Here is a 16,601-nt window from a genome sequence, read left to right as displayed (position 1 = left end):
TTGAGAGTGAAAGACAGAAACAGACAGAGACAACGAGACAGAGAGAGACAAACAGTATTATTAGTACTATTGCAGCTGTAATGTCCATTCTTCACAACTTTTTTAATAACGTAACCTCTCTATTGCAGAGGCAGATACACATCCACTTTCAACTGATATCGGCCGGGAAGATGAAAGGCTTTCACCAACTGGTAATCTGTGTGCGGTCGGTGTGTGTCCAATAGAGACAGTGTGAGTGAGCACAAGTGTTACATTCTGTTATTCATTTAGTGCCCGATGACATAAAACAACCTCATCCTCCCCTCTTCCACCCCCCCCCCCCCCTCTCTTCCCACAACCATTACAGAGGCATCGCACAATACGGCCAGCTAAGCGTGACTGAACAAGCCCTCAGAGAGAGAAAGGGAGAGGAGGAAGCAATCATTCCTCTTTCCCTTCCCCCAGCTCACTCTCAACAACCTACACACACTGCAGATAGGGTGACCACATTTAAAACACTAAAATGCGGGACAATGGAATGCTTTTGCAGGACATTCGCGAGACAGTGTAGCCTACATGAATAAAAACAATTGGCAGCACCCCCCCACACACACAAACAAAAAGCAAGCACCAAGCGAGCAAATTGAAGCGCACCTAGCCTACACTTTTACCTTGCACAAAATGTGTGGCTGTTTTATGAAAATCTGGGAATATTTGGCCAAGGAAACATTTCTGGTTGGTCTCAGGGAATGTAAAACAGTTAGGACGGGAGATTTAAAACGGGATTGAGTGAAGTAGTAGAAAATATGTTGAATGAGTTACTAATAAAGCACAGAGAGCCTTTCAGTCTAATACAGCTATTTACTTACTTTTGTAGCTCTTTGTTTGAAGCACGCTTTTTGTAAGTAGTTAACCGTCCTTTTCAAGTTTAGCTGGAATTTAGCCCGAAAGGATTTAACAAATGTGATTGGCCTACGTCTCATCTTGCGCTGCGCAGAATATAAGAGCTCATCAACGATTGGAGAAGTGTTTGATCACCAGTTCCACATCCTTTTGATCTTGTGATGAGGGCAATGTAGAATAGACCGGTTGGAATCGCAATTCTCATCAGTAACCACGTTTCCATCCACAGTTTTTTTGCGAATAAAGTCATACCGTATAAAAATAAATCACAACAGGTGTGATGGAATCAGGAAGATTCGGTACAATTTTATAAACGCTGGCAGACGTGTTCGTTTGACATAGTGGGATCTTTTTATGTGGGAGAAATTCATTATGCGAGAAATGGCAGTGGAAGCGCCTTTATGCGCAAATATCGATATAATAACCATCATATCGAAGTAAAGTCAAGCGATGATATGGTGTGTGGTCCTCCCACTACGACTTACTTGGCTACAGATGAAATAATTTAGGATGAACTTCACAGGGTGGTGAAAGTGCACCGTGATGATCTTCTTGATGCTACTTTCCAATAAATAGAGGGTCTTATTCTGGTGACATGATGATCGATGCTTGACTGCCGTTTGACAAATACAAATATTCTCGCCCTTATCCATAATAATCTCATATAGACTAGTTTAACTGCACTATCAGAGAGCTGTTGGCTAGAGCGCACGTGCCAAGAGTAAGCACGTTTGCTATTTAACGCAAAGGTTTGTGACAAAACTGTCGGTAGAGTTAAAAATGCGATGGAAAGATATTTTTTATTTGGTAGATGAAAACTTAAGCAAAAAAGTATTTTGTGTGTACTACGACATCATGCACTGATTTTTATCTGTAACAGGTCAGTTTGGTGGATTCTAGAATATTCTCATAAATCTGTCGCCAATTGGATGGAAATCTAGCTAGTGAATGTGAAGTCTGACATTGGTGTTTTAATTTGTTGATAAAATGATTGTTTGGTTGCAGGAAGCGGGACAAAAGGGCCAAAATGTGTGACTGTCCCGCACAATCCCGGACATGTGGTCATCCTAACTGCAAGTGCTTACTAATTAAGAGGAAGCACAGAAAGGTTGGGAGTCAGAGGAGGAAACTTTATACTGTGAAGTTGAGTTAGGCAGAGTAAAGTTACAATGTGTGTGCGTTACAGAACTTGGGAAGCAGAGAGGAACTCGTAATAGGAGCTGTAAACTAGGGGGGACGAGAGAGTGCGCGCGAGCGAGGAGTGTGAGTACGGGCACACACACACACAGCTACACCTACCTGGTAGGGACAGGGTATGTGGTAGTCTCTGCAGCGCTCCTGGACCCAGGTGGTCTCCCAGACAGCCCTGTTGCTGTGTTCATACAGGTAGCAGGCTATCACCGTGAGCAGAGGTACCAGGTAGAGCACAGAGAAAACCCCGATACGGATCATAAACTTCACCAGCTTGTCCTGGTTCTCCTTCTCCAGAGGGATCTCCATACGCACACGGTTCAGCGCCACGATGCCCACCAGTAACAGAGATACACCCACCTAGAGGCAGATAGACAGGGACTAGTTTAGATTAGAGCATGGCTTATTGGTTGAAGGAGCCATCTTCAGATATTCACATTGCATTTATTTATCCTTTGTTTAGTCAGTTAAGGAGCTAGTTGAATGAACGCTCACCGCCACGTTGAGGCAGAGCGGTGCTAGCAGGAACCAGCGCAGCGCCGTGACGTCGTAGAGGCCTACGAAGCACACCCCACTCACACCGTCGCCCTCAATCTTGTTGAGGGCCAGCAGGGCCACGGTGAGGCAGCCGGGCAGGCCCCAAGCGCAGGTGTGGAAGAGCAGGGCCTTCTTCTCGATTGCCTCACTGCCCCATTTGGGAACGGCCGCCAGGAACCAGGTGATGGTAAGGATGACCCACCATACACTGCCAGCCATGGTGAAGAAATACAGCACCATAAAGAACAGAGAGCACACCTGGAGGAGAGAGAGAGAGAAAGAGGAGAGCGGAGAAGAGAGAGATGAGGAAAAAGAGAAGAGAGGCGGAGAAGAGAAAAGAAAAGAGAGGAGAAAGAGACGAGAGGAAAAGAGGAGTGGAGAGAGGGAGAAGAGAGGAGGGGGGAAAGGGAGACGAGAACAGGGCTTAGAGAGAAGAAGACTGAAGAATGTTTTACATGTGTACCGGGAACATAATTTCTGCCTTTTTTGATGTACAGTAGTAGCCATGAACATCAGAGAAAATAATGTATTATTTAATCAATCACTGAGCAGATGGATGGGTCACCTACCTTGTTGTGTGAGCCCTGTGTGACGGTGGCCGCCCGGTACTGGGCGGGGTTCGCCGCATTGCACGCCACCCTGTCCTCCAATAGGAAGCCCAGAAAGAAGACCAGTGACACCATCATGTAGCAGACGGCGTAGAAGATGATTGGCCGCTCAGGGTAGCGGAACCTCGTGACGTCGATGAGGAACGTGAGGAAGGTGAAGAGCGTTGCCGAAAGACACACGATAGACACCACGCCGATGAAGTAGCGGGCAAAGGTGAGCTCCGGGCGCTGGAAGTACATGTTGGGGCAGGGGGCCGAGCAGTCGCGCGTGCCCAGGAACGAGTAGCCCAGGTCAGGCTCCATCTTGAGCTCGCGGGGGCACCAGAAGCCGTAGTCCCTCTGGATGGACATGGGAGAGATGTCTGTGGGGTCCACGCCTGTCTGCAGGTCCACAGCACGGGGGTAGGGCTCATCACAGTCTGGGAACCTGGGGGGGAGCGAGGGAGGGAGAGAGAGCCAAGATGAACAAAATGTGGTTGGGTTGTGGTGGTAAGTAATTGTGGTGTCCCTGGTCAGTGAGGGTCTCTGAACAGTCCGTTTTACTTTCCTTTTATAGGATATGGTTGAGCGAGTAGGTAATGGTTATGGTAGGGTCAGGGTGAGCGCTTAATGGTCAATCAAAAGGCAGAGATCCTCTTAAGAGTTAATTCTTTGGTCTGCATTCTTTATTGTAAGGTCAACCTAGGGACGGTCCCAAACAGTACCTGCTACACTCTATCTCGTCTGGCCAGGTCACACCGAACATCTCCATGAGTTTGTGGCAGTCCCTCTTGGCGCGGTGGCACAGGGCTCGGCAGGGCATGGACACGCGGCCATACTCCATACAGACTGGAGCGTAGAGGGCACACAGGAACATCCTCAGGTCCTCCGAACACTGCAGGTTCACCATGGGGTGGAAGGGCTGAGGGAGGAGAGGGGGATAGGGAGGGATGGCGGAAGAGAGGTGAGAAGGGAGGGAGAGAGAGACTGATCGCTAAATACACACAAACCAACAGGCACAGCTCCAGTTTCCCACGCTACAGTTGAGGTCGGGGGAAACCTGCTTGACGAGGCTCAGCTTACATGTAAATCTTTCTCACACACACACCTCCCACAGGCGAAAGACCTGTTTGGTTTGTGGAGGGGAAACAGTTTGAGACACTTCTATTATCTACTTATTATGAAAAGTCCCTAGAAACACATCTGTAGAGGTTCCTGTTCATTTCTAAATAGCCATCAAAGGAGCGAGAGAAAGAGCGAGAGCTGTCGTCAGAAGCTCCATCAATATTTAGGCCCGGGTATGAAATATTCACAGAGAGCCGTCACATCAGAGCACAGTCCGGACACACAGACAAAATTCCCAGGTCTAAATCAGATGCTGGTTTGAAAAAGAAACACCAGCAGACACTCTGGCTTAGAAAAACAGAGCTTGTCCATTCCTGTTCTAGCAACTAGCTAACTAGCTAGTGCTTGTCCTCGTGCATTTTTGCCTTCAAGCCATAGCAATCTGTGTAATGAGCCTTCTGTGAAAACACACGCTGAATGCAAAACACAAAATCCCACTAATTTGCTCTGTCTATCACTTTAATGCTGTGAAAAGGGATTAGTGCTGTTCCTTAGGCATGTCAGGGCTCAAAGAAAGAAGGGAAAAAACACGCACACACACCTCCCATATACAGAAGGTAAAGTCACCATCAGCGAAACAGAATCAGTGAGACCGAAGCGCACAGAGGGGATTTTTCTTGCGTTTGACTAGTAGTCAGGAGATCAGTGTGAGGGCTTTAAATGGTCTAAATGTCACCTCATAAGATTTCATACATCTAATACACAGATACACACAGAGGGCTTGTCAAAACAACATCTGTCTGTCTGTGTGTGCAATTTGTACAATAATAGCAGGCGCGTGTTTGTGTGTTAGGGTTTCCATTAGCCGGATGCTGGCTGTTAAAAATTAAATAGAAAAACATAGCTCAGTTGGTAGAGCATGGCGCTTGCAACGCCAGGGTTGTGGGTTCATTCCCCACGGGGGGACCAGGATGAATATGTATGAACTTTCCAATTTGTAAGTCGCTCTGGATAAGAGCGTCTGCTAAATGACTTAAATGTAAATAAAATTGTCTGGGGAGAAGCCAAATCATTGCGCAAAAAATCCTAATGCAATCGTGTGTTAAAAATATTTTTGGTGGCCACAATTTTGTTTTTTAAAGGGCTCAAATTTTAATTTCTCAACTGGTAATTGAAGCGCGCTTCCCATTCGCCATTCAAATGTATAGGCAGCGGAAGGCAGGCTTCATCAGTACGTCACACACCAATTTGCAATGAGCTGGAGGCAGTATGCATTTTGAAAACATATACCGTAGCTACTTAATTGTTTGAAACCTGAATGTTTTACTACATATTATGAGGCATGTTTTACGTTGCTTCAAAGTAGCCTAGGCAAAGTCTGACCATATCCATGGAGGCAATTACTTTATAAAGACTTCCATATGCCATTGAAACCAGTAGCCTCTCTCTCTCAGCTTCTATTGGTTATCAACTTTCCTCCAGTGTCCAGTAGCCAAAAGGCACATTAACGCGTAGCATACTGCCTAATAATGTTAACAGATAGTTTATTAACATTAAGCTAAACATTCTGATCTGTTGCATCAGATTCATAGCTTTTTAATGTGTTTTTATGTAGCCTACTGGTTGTATGAATTTGGGATCTATCGTCCCACAACGGTCCCAGAGTCCGTTTGGGATATTTTTTTTCCTTGACCCGCTGACCAATAGAAGGTCAACATTTCTACAATGGGGGATAGTAGATTGACATAGGCGGCACATCCATAAGGCTAGGGAAAGCTAAGCTTTCCATAAGTAAATTGAATTAAATTGCCAAAATGATTTAGCCTAATTAGCCTACTCCTGTCTACAAATAAATAAAACCATTCAAAATATGCTACTAAAGCATGATTTTACCACAGAGGATTATTAGCTTCCCCCTGGCCTTTTTTGTTGTTTTTGTTACGGGATTCCCCGTAGCAATGTTCCAACATCTAGTGGAAAACTTCCCAGAAGAGGCTGATATAGCAGCAAAGGGGAGAACTCAATAAAATAACCATGATTTTGTAATGAGATGTTCAACGAGCAGGTGTCCACTAGTGTACCTGAATTTGTCCAATAGAAGCTCTCATTTGCAACTGTTGGACTAATAATTACACCCTATATCAACTAGATGCAGGCAATAGTGTGCTAGGCGGTATTGAATGTAATACTGTGTCACCTTGATTACTCTAATACATTTTCTTGACCTGTGCACCTACGTTGTAAACTTTCATTCATTGGCTATAGGTTGTAGCAACCTCATGATGGGAATAGGGGACATTCGCGTATCATGTAGTAGCCTAAACCTATGGATGTTACATTGAACTGGGTGAATGGAATATGATTTACACAGTCATCCAATATCCTGTAATAGAAATAAGGCCCTGCTCATCCTCCCTCATCTTAAATGGCACCGAGCGCCACTGTGCATAGGCTAGTGATTTTGCGGTTACTCATCTTGTTGGCTGACGAAAAGTTAAATGCGGACAGTTATTCTAGCATCTTCAAAAGTCCGCAGTAAGGACACACATCGTTGCATTCTCGACTTGCATGTTCTGTTAAGATGAATTACCATCATCCAAATGTGATTTTCTGTCATTCTGAGTACCGTGGGTGGAAGCCCCAATGCATATGGGTCCGCTAACGTTCTCAAATGCCCGTGAATTAAAATGCTGCCGGTCCAGTGCTACATTATCATGACGGTAATCCTGGTGAGGGGGTGTGTATGTGCATGCGCGCAGAGTGAGAGTAAACAGTGACTTGCCGGATAACAGAGAGAGTGAGAGACATCTCAATAACAGAGAAAAAAAATACAGGGAAGCATAAGAACACTGTCCCCATCATTCTCTTTCCACATTTGTTACGTTACAGCCTTATTCTAAAATGTATTAAATATTTTCCCCCTCAAACTACAAACAATACCCCATAATGACAAAGCGAAAACAGGTTTTTAGACATTTTTGTACATTTAAAAACAGAAATATTTTATGTACATAAGTATTCAGACCATTTGCTATGAGACTCGAAATTGAGCTCAGGTGCATTCTGTTTTCACTGATCATCCTTGAGATGTTTCTACAACTTGATTGGAGTCCACCTGTGGTAAATTCAATTGATTGGACATGATTTGGAAAGGCACACACCTGTCTATATAAGGTCCCACAGTTGACAGCGCATGTCAGAGCAAAAACCAAGCCATGAGGTTGAAGGAACTGTCCGTAGAGCTACGAGACAGGATTGTGTCGAGGCACAGATCTGGGGAAGGGTACCAAAAAATGTCTGCAGCATTGAAGGTCCCCAAGAACACCGTGGCCTCCATCATTCTTGAATGGAAGAAGTTCAGAACCACCAGGACTCTTCCTAAAGCTGGCCGCCCGGCCAATCTGAGCAATTGGGGGAGAAGGGTCTTGGTCAGGGAGGTGACCAAGAACCCGATGGTCACTCTGATAAAGCTGCAGAGTTCCTCTGTGGAGATGGGAGAACATTTCAGAAAGACCACCACCTCCGCAGCACTCCACCAATCAGGCCTTTATGGTAGTGCCCAGACAGAAGCCACTCCTCAGTAAACGGCAGCCCGCTTGGAATTTGCCAAAAGGCACCTAAAGACTCTTAGACCATGAGAAACAAAATTCTCTGCTCTGATAAAACCAAGATTGAGCTCTTTGGCCAACACACAAGGCGAAGGTTCACCTTCCAACAGGACAACGACCCTAAGCACACAGCCAAGACAACGCAGGAGTGGCTTCGGGACAAGTCTCTGAATGTCCTTGATTGGCCCAGCCAGAGCCTGGACTCGAACATCTCTGGAGACCTGAAAATAGCTGAGCAGCGACGCTCCCCTTCCAACCTGACAGAGCTTGAGAGCATCTGCAGAGAACAAATACAGGTGTGCCAAGCTGTAATCACTGCCAAAAGGTGCTTCAAAGTAGAGTAAAGGGTCTGAATACTTATCACATTTACATATTTCATACCAATCCTTGTCCATTGTAACTGTGTTGCCTAAAGTAGGCCAGTTGTTCAGGCTAGTGGGTTGTGAAGCGATGAGTATTGCTCAGGCAGTATGTGACGGTAATGAATCGAGACAAACTTAGAGGAATAAAACACTGCACTTAGAGCACTTCTCACCCATGTGTGTGTGTGTTGGCCTCCCTGCTCTATTTGGAGTCTGTTTTGATCGTTCTCGATTGGTGCGCTCAAGATCTTTACGCCAGAAAAAAAGTCCCACCCGCAAATGGGTGCAGCGACGCATGAGTTCCCAGACATGTTTTTTAAGACAGTAACAGCACACACCATCACAACAACCTCAATGACTGAACCACACACAGAAACAGTCGATATGTCATATGGTGAGCTCTTGTTAATGCGTAAATGCCAGTGTGTGTGTGTGTGTTTGTGAGAGAGTTAGAGCGTGTGAGCTTGGGTTTACGGTCGAAGCTCACAGCTGAGCATGTTGGCGCCACAGACACCCCTAGATGGTGAGTGTGTGTATAAACATAAGCATTTGTGTGCGTGTGTGTCAGAGGGTTCAGCTGGCCTTATCCTGCTCTACCTATCAGAGCAGCTGAATGAAGCAATGCCTCACTTTGAAAGGCCTTCACTGTGATATACTGTGCACACACACACAAATGCATCCACGCACACACTCTCCATTCCTATTGAGTGCCATGGCCTAACAGGAGCCTGGGGCAGCAGTATCCAGCACAGCTCGTTCTGCACGACTGTGTTACACCGGCCAGCTGAGTGGCCTATTTCTGCATGAGTGTGTTCTCATGCTGTGTGTGTGACCAGTTTCTCCCTTTACCACTTTGTGTGTGTGTGTGTGTACTGTGGTGGTCTCGTTTACCCCTGTGAGTTTGTGCTTGCATGGTGGCTGGCCCCCTTTCCCTCTCTCCCCCTCTCCTCCAGTGATACATTTTCCTCCATCTGACATGGCCCAGTGAGTCTAATGGGGTCTGAGAGGCTGACTTGCCAGAGAACATTGACATTAAGTGGTTTGATTGTGCCGTCAAAGGAGGTGGATAAGAATGGCGATCAAACCTCTATTCATGTCGAGTTGGGTTTTATTTGTGTGGCACTTTTTTGTTCTGCTGTTACAGTCAAAGAGCACTTCAAAAGCCAAGGCCCCTAAAACAAGCCTTGGGTGATTGCACAACCCTTTGGATAAGGGATGGTGGGGAACACTTTAGAGCAGGGGTGGCCACCCCTGACCCCGGTCCAGGAGAGCGCTACAGGGTGTGCAGGCTTTTGTTCCATTCCAGCTCTAAAAAGGGGATTATGATGAGTTGAGTATTCTGAAACCGGTTTACCCCAAAATGATAAATCCCTTTATTTTAAGACATCTTTATTGTTACATGGACGTGACATATACAGAAGACACAAGATAGAAAATCTAACATGAAATATGTCTAAGTTCAAGACAGAGAAAGATAGCTCTCCCTCGCTCTCTGTTCCCTCGCTCTCTGTTGAATTTCCCTTCTTATAAACCTTCAGTCATCTGCTCTCCCTCCTCCCCAGGTAGTTGTAAAGGCGTCTGCTTGCTTCCCATCCGAAACAGTTCGTAAGAGTTTGTATATATTAAGACATTTTGTGACGTTTTTGTTTGTTTTAGACTTGGGTAAGGTTTTTTTCGGCTGTTTGGGCACACATTTTTCCCGGAGGCAAGCTGAAGTTCAGGGCCGAAGTCTACACCCCTTCGTCGGTGATTGGTCAATGGTAGGGATTCTTCAATAAATTCTTTGTTGTCATTGAACGAGAGTCAACTCCTTTTCATTCAATTTTTTTTATTGAGAAATATTGCACCAAACAACTTAGATGTAAAATTGCACAACTAACTTGGCAAAAACATCAAAAGCAATGACAGATGATTATTCTGTGAACAAAAATATAAAACGCAACAAGTGTTGTTCCCATGTTTCATGAGCTGAAATAAAAGATTTCATTTTTGGGCCCAAATTTGTTTACATCCCTGTTAGTGAGCATTTCTCCTTTGCCAAGGTAATCCACCCACCTGACAGGTGTGGCATATCAAGAAGCTTATTAAACAGCATGATCCTTACACAGGTGCACCTTGTGCTGGGGGACAATAAAAGGCCTCTATAAAATTGTGCAGTTTTGTCACACAACACAATGCCACAGATGTCTCAAGTTTAGGGAGTGTGCAATTGGCATGCTGAGTGCAGGAATGTCCACCAGATAATTGAATGTTCATTTCTCTACCATAAGCCACCTCCAACGTCAAATTAGAGGATTTGGCATTACATCCAACTGGCCTCACAACCGCAGACCACGTGTAACCACGCCAGCCCAGGACCTCCACATCAGGTTTCTTCAGCTTCTTCAGCTGAGACCAGCCACCCGGACAGCTGATGAAAGTGTGGGTTTGCACAACCAAAGAATTTCTACACAAACTGTCAGAAATCGTCTCAGGGAAGCTCATCTGTGTGCTAGTCATCCTCACCAGGGTCTTGACCTGACTGCAGTTCGACGTCGTAACCGACTTCAGTGGGAAAATGCTCACCTTGGATGGGCACTGGCACGCTAGAGAAGTGTGCTCTTCACGGATGAATCCCGGTTTCAACTGTACCGGGCAGATGGCAGACAACGTGTATGGCGTTGTGTGAGCTAGCGGTTTGCTGATGTCAATGTTGTGAACAGTGTCCCATGGTGGTGGTGGGGTTATGATATGGGAAGTCAAAAGCTATGAACAACGAACGCAATTGCATTTTACTGATGGCAATTTGAATGCACATAGATACCGTGATGAGATCCTGAGGCCCATTATTGTGCCATTCATCCGCCACCATCACCTCATGTTTCAGCATGATAATACACAGCTCCATGTCGCAAGGATCGGTACATAATTCCTGAAATATTAAAATGTCCCAGTTTAAACTTTTTTATTTATTTAACCTAACTAGGCAAGTCAGTTAAGAACAATTTCTTATTTACAATGACGGCCTGGGAACAGTGGGTTAACTGCCATGTTCAGGGGCAGAACGACAGAACGACCTTGTCAGCTCTAGGATTCGATCTAGCAACCTTTCGGTTACTGGCCGAACACTAACCACCTGCCGCCCTAAGATAAATGTATTTATCAACACATTTTGCAGGAGAATGTTAGGCTATCTGTCCGCCAATTGAAGCTCAACAGAAGTTGGTTGATGCAACAGGACAACAACCCAAAACACGGAAGTAAATCAAAAACAGAATGGCTTCAACAGAAGAGAATACACCTTCTGGAGTGGCCCAGTCAGAGTCCTGACTTCAACCCGATTTAGATGCTGTGGCAAGACCTCAAGAAAGCAGTTCACACCAGACATCCCAAGAAAATTCCTGAACTGAAACAGTTTTGTAACGAGGAATGGTCCAAAATTCCTCCTGACCATTGTGCAGGTCTGACCCGTAACTACAGAACACGTTTGGTTGAGGTTATTGCTGCCAAAGTAGGGTCAACCAGTTAAATTAAAAAGGGTTCACATACTTTTCCCACCCTGCACTGTGAATGTTTACACGGTGTGTTCAATAAAGACATGAAAACGTATAATCGTTTGTAGTTTAAGCAGACTGTGTTTGTCTATTGTTGTGACCTAGATGAAGATCAGATCAAATTTGATGACCAATTTATGCAGAAATCCAGATATTTCCAAAGGGTTCACATACTTTTTCTTCCCACTGTGTGTTTGTACATACAGTTGAAGTCTGAAGTTTACATGCACCTTAGCCAAATACATTTAAACTCAGTTCCTTCACAATTCCTGACATTTAATCCTAGTAAAAACACCCCGTCTTAGGTCAGTTAGGATCACCACTTTATTTTAAGAATGTGAAATGTCAGTATAATAGCAGAGTGATTTAGTTCAGCTTTTATTTCTTTCATCACATTCCCAGTGGGTCAGAAGTTTACACACACTCAATTAGTATTTGGTAGCACTGCCTTTAAACAGCTTGGAAAATTCCAGAAAATTATGTTATGGCTTGAAGAAGGAAGGCTATCACTCCATTTTGCAATGCCATGCAATACCCTGTGGACGGCGCTTATTTTGAGCCTACTTCCTCCTACAACAGGACAATGACCCAAAACACAGCACCAAACTATGCAATAATTATTTAGGGAAGAAGCAGTCAGCTGGTATTCTGTTTTTAATGGAATGGCCAGCACAGTCACCAGATCTCAACCCTATTGAGCTGTTGTGAGAGCAGCTTGACCGTATGGTATGTAAAGAGTACACATCAAGCCAATCCAACTTGTGGGAGTTGCTTCAGCAAGCATGGGGTGAAATCTCTTCAGATTACCTCGACAAATTGACAACTAGAATGCCAAAGGTCTGCAAGGCTGTAATTACTGCAAGTGGAGGATTCTTTGACGAAAGCAAAGGACAATTATTATTTCAATTTAAAAAAATCATTATTTACAACCTTGTCAACGTTTCCTATTCATTTTGCAACTCATTTGATGTATGTTTTCATGGAAAACAAGGACATTTGACCCAAACATTTAAAAGGTAGTGTATAGACACCGTGTGTTTGGAAAGTATTCAGACACCTTCCCGTTTCCCAAATGTTTTGTTACATTACAGCCTTATTCAAAAATGTATTAAATAATTTCCCCCCCTCAATCTACAAACAATACCCCATAATGACAAAGTAAAAACAGGTTTGTAGAAATCTTTGCAAATGTATAAAAAAATGTTTTTAAAAACATAAGCATTCAGACCCTTTGCTATGACTCAAAATTGAGATCAGGTGAATACTGTTTCCATTGATCATCCTTGAGATGTTTCTACAACTTGAATGGAGTCTACCTGTTGTAAAGTCAATTGATTGGACATGATTTAGAAAGGCACACACACCTGTCTATATAACGTCCCACAGTTGACAGTACATGTCAGAGCAAAAACCAAGTCATGAGGTCGAAGGAAATGTCCGTAGAGCTCTGAGACAGGGCTGTGTCGAGGCACAGATCTGGGGAAGGATAGCAAAAATATTCTGCAGTATTTTAGGTCCCCAAGAACACAGTGGCCTCCATCGTTCTTAAATAGAAGAAGTTTGGAACCACGAAGACTCTTCCTAGAGCTGGCCACCCAGCCAAACTAAGTAATCGGAAGAGAAGGGCCTTGGTCAGGGAGGTGACCAAGAACCCGATGGTTACTCTGACAGAGCGTCAGAGGTCCTCTGTGGAAATGGTTGTCCTCCTGGAAGGTTCTTCCAACTCATCAGCACTCCACCAATCAGGCCTTTATGGTAGAGGGGCCAGACGGAAGCCACTCAGTAAAAGACACATGACAGCCCACTTGGAGATTGCCAAAAGGCACCTAAAGGACTCTCAGACCATGAGAAACAAGATTCTCTGGTCTGATTAAAATATTTGGACTGAATGCCAAGCATCACGTCTGGAGGAGCCCTGGCACCATCCATACGGTGAAGCAGTTCCTATAAGAGGTAGGGTGGGGCTTCTGGCCACAGATACAGAGACAAATAAGCTACACAAGTGGGTCTCAGGGAGCAGTGTGTGTGTGCATGCATTGAAGATTAGGGTGACAGTAGGAAAGCCAGTTTGCCAATTCTGCAAAAACTCTGTATAATGTATCTGGCTTAAAGAAGAACATGAAGGAGTGAAAGAGAAAATAATGGCTGATTCCCTGTGGATTAGGGAGTCAAAGGGATTGGAGTGTTTAGAATGTGAGAACCTGCATCCTCTGTCCGACTGAGCACTGTCCCTGCCAGAGAGACCCCTACACAAACACACAGAAGCTCACTTCCTAAAGCTGTCATTAGCAGTGTGATTATCCCTCTGTACTATGGCCCAGTGGTCAGGTCAGGTGACTGGTCTTACTGTGCCCGAATTATTATTATTTAAAACATTTTTACCTTTATTTAACTAAGCAAGTCAGTTAAGAACAAATTCTTATTTACAATGACGGCCTAGGAACAGTGGGTTAACCGATTTCAACCTTGTCAGCTCAGGGATTCGATCCACCAACCTTTCGGTTACTGGCCCAACGCTCTAACCACTAGGCTACCTGCCACCCCAACGCCACTCTGGTGATGGTGACAGCTCACACTTCACATACTAACTGAGCACTAACATACAGACCGCAATCACATGGTGCTGGGGCTCACACACAGGCACACGCAAACACACACCGACACATGGTTTAAGACCACGGGGTCTGAGTTACAGCTGAGACCACCCGCTCTGACAGAGAGAGCTTACTGGATTTAGATACTAATGAGCCACATTACTGTTATGTTAAAAGGCACAGTACATAGCAGGTTTGATTTTCGTTTAGAAAATGTCTACTGACACTACTGGAGGACTGAGGAGTGTACCTGCCTGTAAAACCCAAGAAGACAAACGGGTTCAATTAGTAGTGTCTAAAAAGCTTTGTAGTGTTTTGTTTTTGGGTCAGCTGTGTTTGTGGTCTCTCGTTGCCACAGGGGACGGAGAACTTGCGGACTGCATCTTTAAAGGCCAATACACCTTTTAAAAAGAAAGCCACTCTCTTACTCAGACATTTTGTGTGAGTTATATAAACCTCTATTCCAGCCTGCAGCCCAAACAGTGTCAAACAGTCAGCCCTTTCTCCATCACCCATTCTCTGCCTTTCTCTCTCCATCCATCACATAACATCCCTCTGCATCCCCTCCTCCATTTCATCTGTCCATCTCTCCTCTTTCTCCTCATCACCCGTACCCTACAGCTGCATCTCTCGGTCACTCATTTCCTCTCTCTATCACCCAAACCCTTCAGCACCGTTTCTTTCTCCCTCCCATTCCATCAACCATTTCCATTTCCCAATCATTTTTGCTCTCGTTCCTTAACCTTATTGTCCATGGGCCGCCCCTCTCCTTCCGCTCTCACGCGTTCCAGAGAAAGAGTGAGCTATCCATGAATAGAGCAGGAGGACAAACACTGTTCTCTCCTTAATCTGCACTCCTCCTTTCTGAAAAGAGAGGGAATAATAGACAGCCCTCTCCCACACTCCCTCTTTCCAAGTCATTTATTCATTTGATTTATTCATTCATCCCTCCTTCACCCAGTCCAGATCAGACAAGAGCAGTTCCCGGCATTCCAGCACATGACCACTTACCCTCCTCCCTCATCTATTCCTGGCATTCCCATACATATATTTTCTACCCTTCCTCTCCATCTCTCCACTCCACACTCCTCCATTCTCTCTTCAACTCTATCCCTCTTATCACATCTCTTCTCCTCACTCCCTCCCCCTGGCATTCATCACTCTGCATTTCCTCCCTGGGTACCATGGTAACAGGTGATGAGGGGAAAACAGACCAATCTGACAATGAGGCTTCTGATGGTCCTCATCCTGCTGTAGGTCAGAGGGCACATATGTGCGCACACACACACCCCCCGCTGTGGAGAGGCAATCAAAACATGTTCCTACGGAGGGATAGATGGTCGGAGAGCAAAAAAGAGATGGCTATAAAGCCTGTTTTGTGCATTTGAGTGTGTATACACCACAGCCATCAGTGTACAATGAGTACCATCCCTCCACAGTCACACCCAGAGACTCACTCAATCACAACTACCACCCACACAGCTCCTGTCACAGCACACCGCCATCTGGGCTAAGGCTGTGATAGTCATGAAATTTTGGATGACGGTTATTGGTCAGCGAAATGACCGAGGTCACCGTTATAATAGTTATAATTTTAAAAGACGCACATTTTCTCCTCTCCTCCTCTCCTGACTGCGTGTTCTGCTGCAGGGAGAGGCGGCGTTGCCTAGGCGACCAAAGACTAATTTGCTACAACACCTTGCTTGTTTCAGTTTCATCATGTTGTAAAGAGTCCATGTTACCTCGGAAACTAACTCAACCGCACAAATGCCCGGCCGTCCAGTCTTCAGTCAGCTGTTAAATATTTTTTTTAAACGATGACTTATGACTGATTTTATTTTCAAGACAGTATTCATCCATAATCGTTGGTAACACAATTACACGGTAATTGTGCCAGACCTAATCTGGGATGCATCATACACCATTCTGTTATATAAGACTCATATCAACTACTCCCCATGTTACAATGGCCTTATATTACAGTCAATACAACAGACAGAAGCGGCCACTAAGCACAGATCTATGATTAGCCTACCTTTTAAAGATCCTGACCTTGATCATTGAGGATTTGAACATAAAACTGTGACACCAAAATTAACCATTTATACCCTCTTAGGATTTTCTATAACAGCGTCATTCTCCTCCCTCTCCTCTGACTAGAGCTGCATTGAGGAACTACTCATTGAAGGGTTTTTATTTTTTTACTATTTTCTACAAACCGATCATGTAGTACTTCCGGCGC

The 16,601-nt window shown here is 44.8% G+C and overlaps 1 protein-coding gene across 2 annotated transcripts in view; it reads right to left on the bottom strand.

The window, feature by feature from the left end:
- Positions 1-16,601, bottom strand: part of LOC139530640 (frizzled-3-like) — a 31,063-nt gene that overhangs the window by 4,215 nt on the left and 10,247 nt on the right. For both annotated transcript variants that reach the window (XM_071327225.1, XM_071327226.1), the window contains 4 exons: positions 3,923-4,119; positions 3,180-3,645; positions 2,569-2,868; positions 2,182-2,433 (listed from right to left, as the gene is read on the bottom strand). In XM_071327225.1, coding sequence (XP_071183326.1) covers positions 2,182-2,433; positions 2,569-2,868; positions 3,180-3,645; positions 3,923-4,119 — 1,215 coding nt within the window. The remainder of the gene's footprint in view (positions 1-2,181; positions 2,434-2,568; positions 2,869-3,179; positions 3,646-3,922; positions 4,120-16,601) is intronic.

This window comes from Salvelinus alpinus, chromosome 9 (genome assembly GCF_045679555.1).
Source record: "Salvelinus alpinus chromosome 9, SLU_Salpinus.1, whole genome shotgun sequence".
NCBI classification, from domain to species: Eukaryota; Metazoa; Chordata; class Actinopteri; order Salmoniformes; family Salmonidae; genus Salvelinus; species Salvelinus alpinus.
The sequence above is the reverse complement of the archived record's forward strand: the minus strand, read 5'-3'. Positions and strand labels throughout refer to the sequence as shown.